We start from the raw sequence: 14,036 nt of genomic DNA, 5'->3' as shown, positions 1-14,036 counted from the left end.
GACACAAAGTTAAGGAATCAAAAATGACACCAGCTCTTGGCACCAAGCTAGTGATATAGTAGCACTGTCAGAGCAGGCGGCAGGCGGCTGGTGGCCCATGCCACCATGGGATGGGTGTCTCCTGGCTGCCAGGGAGATGTGGGACTGAGAGCCTTGGCTTGAGGCTGGCAGAGCCCTGGGCAGGGGTTGCCCATGGTGAGCGAAGGCGGCTGCTCCCTTTGTTTTTTGTTATCCTGCCTTTTACAGCCAGAGGCCCAGACAAGGACAGGACCAGACCATGGCGCACTCCCGTCCCCACCCCCCGCAGCCACTCAGCCAGAGATTTCTGCAGCTTTCAGCAAAGCCATCGACCTGAGGACAAGGAAGCACACATAGCCCCAGTCTGCACTGCACCATGGTCCCACAGGCAGCTGGAGCCTCCCCACAGCCGAGGACAAGGGGAGCTGCACGCCACCCCCCCTCTCTCTCTGAAACTGACCTTGAAATTAAATTTTCTGGTTCATGAACCATTGGCTGTTTCTTCTGCTTTGTGTGGTCTTTTGGGGGAAACCTCCTGGGCCTTTTCTTCATTGTCCTTATTTACTTATTATTTGTAATTTATGTATCTTGGTATATGTGCATATATATGCTATATATATATACACACATTTTTACACACATGTATGTTTTCTGATCCCTTCAGGGGATCAATTTATGTCCAAAAGCATCATGTTTGTTTGCACCCGTGTTTTAACTAACAGTGACCCATGCTCTTAAACAGGACAATTCTGTGCGAGTTTTCTTTCTAACTTAAGAAAGAGCATAAAAAGAGAATGAATATTTAACATACATATTTCAATTTCAATTTCAATTTATTATTTTAATTTCTTAAGGGAAATATTTATGTTCCTCACACAGGCTTTTATTAAAACAACCAGTTTTCTCTAACTGCTGTAGTGCGGTGATTTATTATAAAGAGGCACATATGTCTTGGGATTACAGGTATGCATTGCAACCAAGCAATATAACAGTTAGTTTGTGGTCCCTTTACAAATTTTAAGTTGCCCTTTTTCAGCCTAGGCAATTAAAAGCACTAAGCACTCTCATTAGGATTTACTATTTAAACTGAAATTTGCCAGAAAGACAAGGATGTGGAAAGCATTCCAAATATTAGTAAAATCCCTCTTTTAAAATTCTTGAGTATTCTTGAGAGCAGTACTTGAATATTCTTTGAATTTCAAAGTTCTCCTTGCAGCACATTTGCACTTACAAAATACTAGAGTGTATGACTTCTTAGTAACAAGTACTTAAATCCTCACAGAAATGGAAACTGGAACCTGTGTATGCTGCACTTCAGAGAGTAGCCAAACTGTGGTTTCTCTCTCTTACATACAGAGACACTTTCATTCTCTCCCTCAATTACTGAAGAAAAAAATCGGATGTTCGTTAGTTCTTCTTGCTGAGCAATGCAAATACAATGAGAACAAACTGCAGATGAGAATAAAGTTTCCTGTACTTTCAATTCTGTAGTAACTGAAAGTGTCATTCCTCAACACTCAGCTTTCCTGCCACCATCGTTGATATGATTCCAGGTCAATAAATACACTGTGAAAAAGAATGAATTCCTGGAACCCTGGGAACACGGAGGTGGGCAGGAAGGAAATATGACCGTGCTCAAAGACCTGCATTGAAGCTGCATTGCCAATATTATTTTTAGTGTCTGATAATTCTGTGTGCTATACCTTTAAAGAAAAAAAGGAATAATGCTCTTTTAAATATTTTCTTAAATAATATTTTTAAAAAATAATTGTCTGCAGAAGGAGAAAGTGTAGCATATTCTACACTGTACCGGTCACTTGCGTCATGTGTCATTAGTGTAGTTTGACCACTGTCTGCAGTGTTGCAGTACCATTCAAACTATATGACTCGCATAAATAGTTGTCTTGGTGCCATCTTCTCAGTCTGAGGTACTGGTGCGAGGAAACAACTCTTTTCACTCTGGTATTTTTCACCCACAAGCAGACAAGGTATCTGAGGAGATATGATCAGACAGCATGTGAATATGGGGGAAGACGGTATTCCTTCAGGTCTTCTCCATTTCATCTGCTCATATTCCTTTAGGAGCATTTTTTTTACTGCAGGTGATAGTGGTGGAAGGCTTTGCTCATCCCTCTGAAGGTGGACTAGAGACATCTTCAGACAAACCATTTGTTTTCAGCTGTTATTCTGACACATTGACAAAATTTGTCCAAATGGCAGTTGGAAAAAGGGTGATGGTAATTCTCCTTTGAAAGCAGAGTAACTCAGCAAAATTTAAACTCCACAAGTTTTTACAGGCTTGGGAAAACAATGTTTTCTTATCTCTCTACAGTTTTTTTGCCCATTTTTCAAAGGCCTGTTGAAACCATGTGAGATGGAAGAATTGTCTAAAGAAAAGCTACAAGATACTTTAAAATGATAGAACTTCTAAAACAGCCTGAGAGGAGGGATCACTAACAGATCTTCCATCCAAAAATACACATTGGACTCTGTATACATACCCTGCCCAGAAAAGTACCTACTTGAACATATCATGGACCAGACCATATCCCAATGATCTGTCAGTCCTGCGTGTTAATATCTTCAGGGTACATTAAGAAAGTTGCAGAAGCTGCTGATAAGGCTATGTATGTTGCTGAAATGTGCATATCATCAGAATTTATTAAAATAAAACAGAGGTGTTTCATTTCAAATTGGTCCTACAAAGTGAAGGACACTTTTTGGTAAAAGTGGATCAGGTTTTAGTGCTACTCTTTATCAAACTGACTTTTGAATTTCTTGCTTTCCTGGTTTGTTTTTAGTTTGTGTTTGTTGTATGTGCTTGAGGTGATGATTCTAAAGGATCATCTGATTAACCTTTGTTACCACAGAAACAGACAGTTTAACCTGTTCGGTATATTCAGAAAACATTTTAGATGTATAAATATTCACCCTGCTTTGAAAGAAAACATATTGCTTTCTTCAGCTAAAAGCTAGAAACCCTCCTTTTTTCAGCTTAAACACTGAAAAAATGTATTAACTTCACTGCTAATATTGATTTTACAATCAGGTTTTATAATATAACCTTTCACTTAACACATAAGAAATAAAGAATGACTATCCTTTATAATATCCCTATAATCTGTTAAAATATAAAATTTCCTTTAATATAATGAAGAAGAAAAAACCCACTAATTCATCACAGCAAAATATCTTCCAGTGATTATATCTGCCTGTAACAGATTTCAACATTAACAAAGGTAGCTAGAATTTACAATAAGTATTTTGCATATATAGAAGCAGACACACACACACATATATATGTATGTATATTTATACACACATGCATTTATAAAAAACATTTAATCTTAAAACTATGCTTCAGTTAACTGAAAAGTCAAGAGACTTTGAGGAGACTTTCCTTTTGTCAGGTAAGTTCAGGCAGATACAGATCCCCTGAGGTATGTACATTGATTCTAGTATGCTGCATGCTGGAACAGTGTACAGTAGTACATGCATGATTGAGTTTACACTGCAAAGGAGATAAAATTATTTTCTCATATTTTCAGATTTATCTTTTCTGAAGCAGATATGTTTATTTGCTTATTAGGCAAGATAGGACAAGTTTTTCCTGTTGCTTCGAAATGCTTTCTCTGTTCTGTGGCCTGAAACAAACATCTGTTCTAAACTTAGTTTATACTATCTAAACTGCATGCCACATTAATTAATATTGCCCAATATTTTTTAGCAATGAAAAATTTTTTAGTAGTTTGTGTCTTTAATTCAGACTGGTAAATGCTGAATCTAGCAGATGGTGTGGAATCAGGAATTCTCATTCAACAAAAATTAAATTCGGATCTTGCACATCTTGAGGTTCATTGATTCAACACTTTCAGTTGTGAACTGGACCCTGTTCTTTCTTTTCTTCTAAAAGATATGAAACCAAAGATATGAAACCAAAGATGGAAGGATAAAAAGAGTCTTTATTCAAGGTTAAGTTCAATTATCTCTACTGCAGCATTTCCAAAAGTTTTTGGTACAGTAAGGAAGTATAAGAGTTTGCAGTTTTATGATTCTTCAAGAGTATTTTATGAATAATTCACTCTTTCTATGCACATTCTTTAGTCATGACTTTACACATTGATACACAGCTTGAAAAGGACTGTATTGCCTTAACTGCATGTTTACGCCAAGTAATTCCATATAGTTTAAATTTAGCAGTGAGCTAGAGCATAGTCCTTTTAATTTGAGATATCAGGAAACATATGCTGAATTGAGAGTGCAAATTAAATGGCAAAAAGTCAGTATAAGAGGATCTTTATTAGAAGCCATGTCAGGCCTCTGAGCATGTCTGCTGGGAAATCAATTAAGTAGTCACTTGAGAACCTGCATATTTAGGCAGCTAATAAAAGTATTTTGGTTTCTTCTTATTGCAAACCTGACTCCTGAGTGTATGACATATATTAGATATTTGAATTATGCAAGTTCTCAATCATAATAACATAAAATATGTTTCCCCCCTTCTTATTAATGTCCTCTCGCTTGTTAGCAGTGGTTGCTCATGACCACACATGAGCACAAGGTGCTGTAGCATTTACTCATTTAGGAGGCCCTGGCTAATAAACACAATCACTTAACTCTATTGTTTATCACATAGCAGTTGTAGGAAGATAATAACTAAAATATCTTTCCTACAAGAGCTCTAAAAACAGAAAAAAAGCCTTGAGGCCAAATATAAATCAAGAAATTTAGTAATTTAAGTAAGTGGCATGCCAGATGATTGAGGTAGTGAACTTATTTCTGTTTTCTAAATATCAAAGATATTATCTCAAACATAAAGTTATTAATAGAACTGAGAGAGGTTTAGAAAATAAGTTGCATTCAGCTGCCATATCAGATGTGTTCTTGCCCTCTTGGTTGATGCAAAATATCTTACCTGGTCTCCTGCCATGGAGTCCTGAATCCTGCCACACCAGAAGTATGCTGGTGTTTTCTAAGTCCTGTTTCATATCTGTGTTTGTGACATGCAGGTGCTTCAGGTAATCAAGGGCTTTAAAAATATTACTCAGGTGCCTCAGATTTACCTGTTTCTGCAACAGTCTACACAGCTGGATGTACAAAGACCTGTAAGTGGTGGAGTAACTCTCTTAGGACTGTTTAATGCAGTCCTTGGAAGAAAGAGTTGAAGTCCCTCTCTTCTGAGTCAAGTGCTCTGTTCCTTTGGGGCTTACGAGTTATGGCCCTTTTTAAACTTTGTCTCCAGTCAGTGGTTCTTCACTTCCTGCTGCAAAATAGAAGCAGCTCAACTGCAGAGTTGGAATATGGCACCTATGTTTTGAGAAGACTCATGATTGCTCACCTATATCAGGTATGATCTACCATACCTCCTGGAAATGCCAAGGATTTAGGTGATGGAATGCTTACCCTGATGATCCCCATGCCATAACTCATTTTCTTAGAAAGAGGTGGGCATAAAACTTTCTCAGTCCTCTCAAAGTAAGGATTTAAGCATAACAGTCAAACTTCACATGAATTTTAAACACAGTAAGCTGTCTTTTTGCTAGCTTTCTTTTTTTTTCCCCAAGAAAACACGATGGAAAAATCAGGGTCATTCAGGGAGAAGATTCTTTATAGTTCCGGCTTATACTATATTATTCATAAAGTTTGTATTCTTTTGCCTTGTGGCTACCAATTTCTTCTCCTTCAGTCTCTAGACATTCATGCTGTCGAAGACCAGGATAATACACTCTGGTTCTAATCCTGAACTTTGATTTTCACGTGCACATATCAGGTTGCCTGGGAGGACTTATCAGTGTCTGGTACCTGGGCAATAACTGAGTTTAGTCGAGTCACCACTTACAAAGAATATTGCAGAGGAAGGACAAATACAGAAACCTGTCCCAGTTCTAGAAATGCTGTCAAAGACAATTTATCTGCTTGCATGATTCAAATTCTTTGTGTTCTAGATCAGCTTTAATTCAGGGAACATATTTATGCTTGTATATAAGCCATTTCTGTTCACCAAAACACATGTATACACCACTAGCTTTCAATACATGCATGGCATTTTCCAGATAAAGTCTTCCAATAAAGACTTCACTGAGAGGAACAATAATCCTGTAACCACAGTCATTGTAATGCATGAATGTTGTTGAACTGTGGGGTATCAATCACAATTCTTTCCTCTGTTACTTCCTTAGACTATTATGTTTAAATATCCTCTAATCTCTTCCTCCTCCCTCTCCTTCCTTTCTCCTTTTCGTTCTTTCTGTTTTTCTTTCTATCTTTCTTTGAATGTAATTCAGATAAATATTATCACTAAAGAAATGGTATTAGAAATGTGGCTTCTTTAAATGTAACTAAATATGAGAAAATGCTTATTGTTACTATGAATTACTGCATTGCAAGGTAAATGGCACCATATCACACTGGTATGTCTATCCATGCATGCATGTGTGCATGCATGACAGAGTTGACTATACAGAGTAAGTAATTTAGAGAAAAAGTAGTTTTATAAGATTTACTACTCATGTTTGATTTACATTACTATCATTTATGATTAAGTTAGAAAAATTCCAAAGAGAAAAAATATATACATTTTACTGCTTTGCTTTTCAAATATACAGACATTAGTTGAGTAGATGAAATTTTGCTGTAATGGAATTTCAAACCACTAGTTTGCTATTTTCATGTAGCAAAAACTGTATAAAACTATTTTGCATAGGAATCTTTAAGAAAGAATGTTTTAACTGGTGACTTTAAGGCTAATCTGAAGAATGTAAAGGGAAAGAGGCCCTTTTCTACTTTGTGATGTTTAATAAAATTCAAAATTATGTCTGAGAAATACTGAATTAAGCTGATAACAGTGTACTGCTTTTGAAAAATGTTTCAAAGATTCAGAGAGGGAAATTAGACTTACCATCATGTTTGAAGGCCTCTGAAAACTGGTAGAGGTTTGTTGGGGAGTGATAATGTGCAGCTCCTCTCCAGCCTGGTGAAGATACGCTTCCTAATGAAGGACTGCTTAATCGTGGTCTGTTCTTTGAATTAAATGAGGCTAAAGATGAACTACCAGATTTTATTCTGAGGATAGCAGCATATGAAGTGGGGAGACCAGGAACAGCTTCTGAATATTCTGAAAAAAACCCAAGAAGTGAACACTGAATAAAGATAAAATCCATCACTTTTCAAAAGGATATTTATTTATGCAGTAGAAAAGTAAAAAGTTTTATCTGTAAAAGGAGTGTCAGAGACGCCTCGGACTCCACGAGGGACTCAGCTTCTAGACAGAACTGGGTAGCAGCATAGAGCTCTAAGACAGAAAATTCCCCTGCAGTTTCAACACAATATAAAAATCAGGTGGTTATTAAATTTCTTACTTACCATAATATGAGTTTTCAATATTTTTAATTCTATTTCTATAACCCTAAGTAGAAAAGTGTCTGCCAAGCCACCTTCTTTCCTTCACAGCCTTACATTACTTCCTATATGCAGTGCAGAAACACTGGTTGAAGGTAAATATGCTCATTTCAACACTACTCTGCAAACCAAGTGGGCTAGCTAAAAAGCCCAAGAGCCCATACATGCACAAATATCTCTCCCAAAAACATGCACATGCCAAAGTCATCTCCTTTTCTGTCTCTGCAACTTCCCTTTTTTGCCTCTTCTGCCTGCACTTAAAATTTCACTGTCTACAAATAAAAAATAGTGCCCAAGATTTTGGTCCCTGTATAATGCCAAATATAAGATAATATAATATCTTATAATAGATAAAAAATAGATTATAACAGATAATAATCTTATAATAGATTAAAAATATCACTCGGGAGCGGCAAAGGAGGTGAGAAGAACATTTAAAAATACACTGATATAGATGAGCAAAGGGAGTCAGACTGCCTATCAAGTGCCTATGAAGGAACTGATTTTTTAGGGGACAGTGGAAGTGGCTGGCAGTAAAAAAGGTTATTGTTCTGTCATCTCCACTGAAGATAAATATTTATAAATTGGACATTCTTCACATTGGAATAACATGAAGAAGGAAAAACTATGAGAGTTCAAAAGCTTTGAATAGCAGCACACTCAAATGAAATAAAATCTCTTTAAAATATCAGGTCATGGCCTTGCTGGAGAGCTTTTGGAAAAATATTTTAGCATAAATATAGTTTGGACTTTTTTGTATTTCAAATGGTTTAAAATTAGAGAAATATGCATTTTACTTTATGAAGATTGTGACGGTCAATGCTTAGAGTATTTCAGGTTTAGGAAAAGGTTATTTCAGTACAGTATTTATTGTCTCTGATCAGATGTTAAAATTGCACCTCTTCTACCTTTTAGAAGAAGCTGGAATTTGGCAAAAGCAGATGACCAGTATTTTAAAATTACCATTTTCATCTAGGCAAGCTCTAAATATACAGGTTATTTGATGATGCCGTATCTCATTTAAAATTTTGATTTAAATACAAGTTTTGGCAATCAGATGGGAAAGGCACAAATAAGGACAACTCCGCTTTAAGTTGTTTTTCATCCTGGTCTCACAAACCGTCTAATTTATAGTGTACATCATGCTGTTTTGTATATCATATACTTCATATCATCTTTTCTGGCCCACAAAGAGAGGGGAAATAGAACATCATCATGATAAACTAAAATGTTGTATGAAAATATATCTTATAGGACCTCTTGAAACATTTTCATTGGAATATAAATGTGATTTCACAAAAAATATCTCTGATTCTTTTTCAATACATTCCTTCAACATTTTGTAATACTGATGTATTTTAGTTCTTTTAAAGTAAAAGGTTTCCAATTTCAGGGGAATACTGAAAAAAATCTTAAAAATTTCATATTAAAATCTATCCCCACTAAAATAACTTATTTTTATTCTGATTTCCCTGAGGTCAGAATCTCAAAAATCTCATTGGGGTTTCTTGAAGAAATTTTTGTATTTTTGACTTATTTTGGTCTCACCAAATGCTAATTTATCTTATGAACAAAAATATTTTTGGCCTTACAAATATAAATTATTTTAGGCAAATGAGCTGCAGTAGAAATGTCCATGTTTAAACTTATCACATTAAATGCTTAATGCAGAACGGACATCTTCCTCGTGAGCAGAGAAGAAAGATGTTCCCTGGAGAATATGGACATAAAGGAAAAGGACAAAACTCTCTCTAACACAGTCTACATCAGAGGATGGAAATGCTCAGTGGTGAACGTAGCAGTTCTGGTGGCAGGATAGCTAATTAGTTGTACTGTAAGTGGGCATTGGGCACTGCAGAGCTCCTCAGATCCTCACAGCTCAGATCCTCTGATACCCCCAGGTGTGCTGATACCCTCCCTGGAAATGCTGCAGGAAATCTGGAAATGGGCAGATTGGGACACAGTCTTGGTTTTCTCACATGGAGCTGGGATGTGGCCAGACGGTAGCTGGTAACAAGGATGCAAGGCACCATGCAAAGGACTCTTGCTTTGAAAAGACACCACATCTCTCTGTCTTTTAAATACACATGTATCCTTCTGCTTCTAACCCAAGGTGAACAAATGATCTGAAATCTATGTGAAACGGACAATAAAACAAAAAGAAAATGCTAAATTAAAAAGTGTGGTGTCACAGAACTATTCCTGTGTATATTTTTATACATAAGTAAACTGTTACATACTTTTAAGAGAGATATATACTGTGTTCTACACGATCCATCTCTACAGCTTAAGAAAAAAAAAAAGTGTGATTGCTGTTGGGAAGACATTCCTCCACTGTGCATATAGACATAGAAGAAACACACACTGGAAGGAATTTTACTTTATAATAAAAAAAATGTAGACCTGCCTTTGGTCCAAACTTTACAACACACCATAATAAACCTTAATAAGATTTCCAAAGGAAACATGATTGCAATCACATTTATAATGAATATACTGTTCCTTGAGTATTTTCTGCAGATACAGGCACTTTTCTATTTTCAGAATGGTATTTTAGCTCTATGCTATTTGCCCTATGGCAAAGGACATGGATTTGGGAAAAACTTATGTCAGTGCTTTTTCAGCAAATGACACATACTTTGTGTGACTGAAATGTGGTATTATTAGGCTGTTAAATGTACTATATGCCATACATATATCAGTAGTAGAACTCTAATGTCTGAAGACTTTCTTTTAAACTATGTAGTCCATTTGCTGACAACAGAAGACAGTTCCTTAGATGATGTTCCTGAGTATATCAGCTGTTCCAGCTTGAGAAGATTCAAATAATTATTCCTATGTGATTTCATTTGGAAAATTATGAAACAGTCTTCTTTGATGGGTAGACAGAGAGGCTTCCTGTTCAAGTTAGAGAGTCTGAGCTGTCTATTGCTTCTTTTGCAAAGAAATGGAGATTACCAATCAGAAATTGAATACTAACACTAATAATCCTTATTCTTAGATAGATCATTTAATATAGCTTCTGTATTGCTCTTGCCCTGTATTGTCAGCTTGGAAGGTGGCTGGAGCAAGCACACAACTCTGCATGTTTCTACATAAACATATTATTTTGTAGTTATTCCTTTTGTTTTCAATATTAAATTTTTCAGTTCAATGACACACTGAGAATAAAATGCAGCCAGGCCGCTACTCCTCTAGCAAGTCTGCCACATAGCTCTTCTCCTTACTGTGCCTCTCATTCTCTAGACTAGAGAAAAATGGCCTCAAGGCCAAGGACTAGAGGAAATGGCCTCAAGTTGCGCCAGGGGAGGTTCAGGCTAGATATTAGGAAAAAGTTCTTTACTGAGAGAGTAGTGAAACATTGGAATAGGCTGCCCAGGGAGGTGGTAGAGTCACCCTCCCTGGAGGTATTCAAGGAGCGTGTGGATGTGGCATTGTGGGATGTAGCTTGATGGGCATGGTGCTGTGTGGTGTTGGGTGGGTTGGTTTTGGTGTGTTGTGGTTTGTTGTTGTTGTTGGGTTTTTTTTTTTTTTTTTTTTTGGTTGGACTTGATGATCTTACAGGTCTTTTCCAACCTCAGTGATTCTGTGATTCTGTGATTCTGCCAACTCCACCTGCTTCCATAAAAGTCTCTCAGATGATCTTGCTCACAGGAGAGGAGCATCCTTCTACCGGGTTCTGCCAGATCTATCACCCAGCAAACAAGATAAACAAGCAGCCTTCCTCCCTGCTGCCCAGGCACACAAGAAAAACAAAAAGTAGCACGTATATATAAAGTTATAAACATACACAACAAAAATTGTATCCTTGTTGTGGTTTAAGCCCAGCTGGCAACTAAGCACCACACAGCCACTCACTCACTCCCCCTCTGCCCCAGTGGGACGGGGGAGAGAATCGGAGAAGCAAAAGTGAGAAAGCTCGTGGGTTGAGATAAGAACAGTTTAGTAAGTGAAATGAAATAAGATAAAATAGTAATAATAATGTTAATAATAATAAAAATCGTAATGAAAAAGAAAATAACAACAACAACAAAAAACAAGAAAAGCAAGTGATGTAAATGAAAACAATTGCTCACCACCCTCCAACCGATGCCCAGCCCAAGCAGCAGTCCCCCGGCCAGCTTTCCCCCTAGTTTATATACTGAGCATGACATCATATGGTATGGAATATCCCTTTGGTCAGTTGGGGTCAGCTGTCCCGGCTGTGTCCCCTCCCAACCCCTTGTGCACCCCCAGCCCACTCGCTGGTGGGGTGGTGTGAGAAGCAGAAAAGGCCTTGACTCTGTGTAAGCACTGCTCAGCAGTCACTAAAACATCCCTGTGTATCAACACTGTTTTCAGCACAAATCCACAACATGGCCCCATACTAGCCACCATGAAGAAAATTAACTCTATTCCAGCCAAAACCAGCACAAGCCTCCATTACACTTAATTCATTTACCAACAGGCCAAATTGCAGATTATCCACACACAGGAGAGCAAAATAACCACTAATCCTTTCAAAACTGTAGTATGGAATATTTTTCCTTTTTACTCTGTTTAATTGGAAGGGCATGCCAACTTACGAGACGCGGCATACTACTGTTCCTGGTAAGTTTGAGCTAACAAGTACTCCTGACCCAATTAGTTCGGGATCAGATGTTATGTCATTAGGGCGAGTGCCTGGAACAGCTTCCAGGCAGAGGAAGGCATCTGAAGGGGAAGGAGGTTTGAGGATTGCAGGAGCCAGACAAATGCGGAGGGCTAAGCAGTAAGTAGGACTGGAAAAGGAGAAAGTACGATAGCGAGACTTGCTCCAGACTGCCTAAGTTTTGCCAACATACCATGTTGCTAGACAAAAGTAAATAAAAGCCATAGTGAAATCTCCAGCTGTATGCAGCCTCGCTTTCTGCAGAAGTTTGAATCAAAGTGCAGTTTTTGCTAATGTCATATTTCTCATTTTTAGGCTGTAGCTCTCCTGGCTTTTTGCATACATAAGACAATATGCTACTCCAGTAAATAGGATTCAACAACCCTGAAGTAGTTTTGACAACTTCTTTCTGCTGAAATAATATGTGTAGGCACCTTGGTAAAATGGACTTGTTCTGTGCTGCCTCATCAAGTCAAGAAGGCTGTAATTCTTTTCCCACTTAAACAGAAAAAAATATTTTAAAATTCTTTGTTATCTAGTTGAATGGGGAACACAGGGCTTGAAAGAACAGAAGAATCAACATGATCTCAGATGGCATGAACTGAAAGTACCATGGGAAGAAAGAGAATGGAAGGCTACAAAACTCACTCTACATGGTGAAAAGGTCCTGCAGTAATGGCACTATTACGCAAGCTGGTTTCCGACCTGTTATGGTATAATTGTTTTGTTTGGCTGGAATTAGTGATCAGTGTGAAATTTCACCCTGATACTCGTTGCTCTGTCATGCCTGTGGGGATGCTGTATCTGAGTAAAGTTTCTCTTGTAAGACATAACTGGAAATGGTTAATAAATTATACATAAGCAAATATTTCTTGTTTTGTTTACTGAAAGCCTGTAGCCTGTGATCATTACTGACAACTAGAGCAGAAATCATGCTTACCTGAAAACAAAACCCACTTCCTAATCCAAACATTCATCTCCAGAGACTTAGACTTCTGAACTGCCAAGCTGCAGTGGCTTAATTAGAATATATTTTTATTGGCGTACTATTTAAAATAAAATTATTCCTTTAATTTGGTTTGGATTAGATTTCTGAGAATTGGGAGAATAAATTTATTTTCCATTATTTAAGTACATAGTTAAACTGCTGGAGAGTACATGTTACTCTCTACTGTGTTTTTTAGCTTTACCTGTCTACCCTTAAAATCCTTAAGAAACTCCATCAAAGATCTCTGGGTAGCTCTCAAAACTCTGCTGCACTTGAGCTTCACAATGAAATTATATTTTCCCTAACCTCATTCTTAGAAATAACTTAAGTATTTGGGATGAAACATCCAAAGGCTTTTCAGCTGCAAGCAGACACAGATAAGGAATGTATAGACCCAAATGGCAAAGATATTAGCAACTAGAAACGAGACACAATAAAAGCAGTGGCTTGGATTAGCCTTCGTAGTTCTTTGCACTAGAACTACCAGATTTATAGTCATCTTAACAACAGTATGACAGTTTTAAGATAGACTATACTTTTTTATTCCAAGTGCACATTTTCTTAAATGTGATTTCCAACAACAAACTATGAATTGAATTAGTTTTGGTAACTTTTTAATGAGTCTGTGTCAACTCATTAAATTATTCATGCATTTTTTATTATTTCCAGCACATGCTGCTGTTCAGCCTTTCTTTGGTCAGATTCAACACAATGAGGAAAAACAGTGCCACAGGTAATAGAGAAACTGTTTTCTACTGATTACAGAGTTTTTCTTCTTTTAGAAAAAGCAAAAATATGAATTTCAGGATCATTTGAAAGAAGTTTACTCCTATAATTTGTAATACCCATGTCAGATTAAATTTAACTTTATTTCATGTGTGCTGTGGGAGAACTAAGCTGACTCTGAGAGAAAGGGGATCTTTTCCCACAGGATGGCACATGGTTATACACATTCCTTAGGTACAATCCATGGGTGCAAATATAAACCACAAATACTATCCT

The 14,036-nt window shown here is 37.1% G+C and overlaps 1 protein-coding gene across 1 annotated transcript in view; it reads right to left on the bottom strand.

The window, feature by feature from the left end:
* Positions 1 to 14,036, bottom strand: part of CNTN5 (contactin 5) — a 295,846-nt gene that overhangs the window by 272,072 nt on the left and 9,738 nt on the right. The window contains exon 2 of the mRNA XM_059824823.1: positions 6,917 to 7,157. Within this exon, the coding sequence (XP_059680806.1) occupies positions 6,917 to 7,157 (241 nt within the window). The remainder of the gene's footprint in view (positions 1 to 6,916; positions 7,158 to 14,036) is intronic.

The sequence above is a fragment of the Gavia stellata genome, chromosome 1 (genome assembly GCF_030936135.1).
Source record: "Gavia stellata isolate bGavSte3 chromosome 1, bGavSte3.hap2, whole genome shotgun sequence".
NCBI classification, from domain to species: domain Eukaryota; kingdom Metazoa; phylum Chordata; class Aves; order Gaviiformes; family Gaviidae; genus Gavia; species Gavia stellata.
Note: the sequence above shows the minus strand (reverse complement) of the source record. Positions and strands in the feature narration are given on the sequence as shown.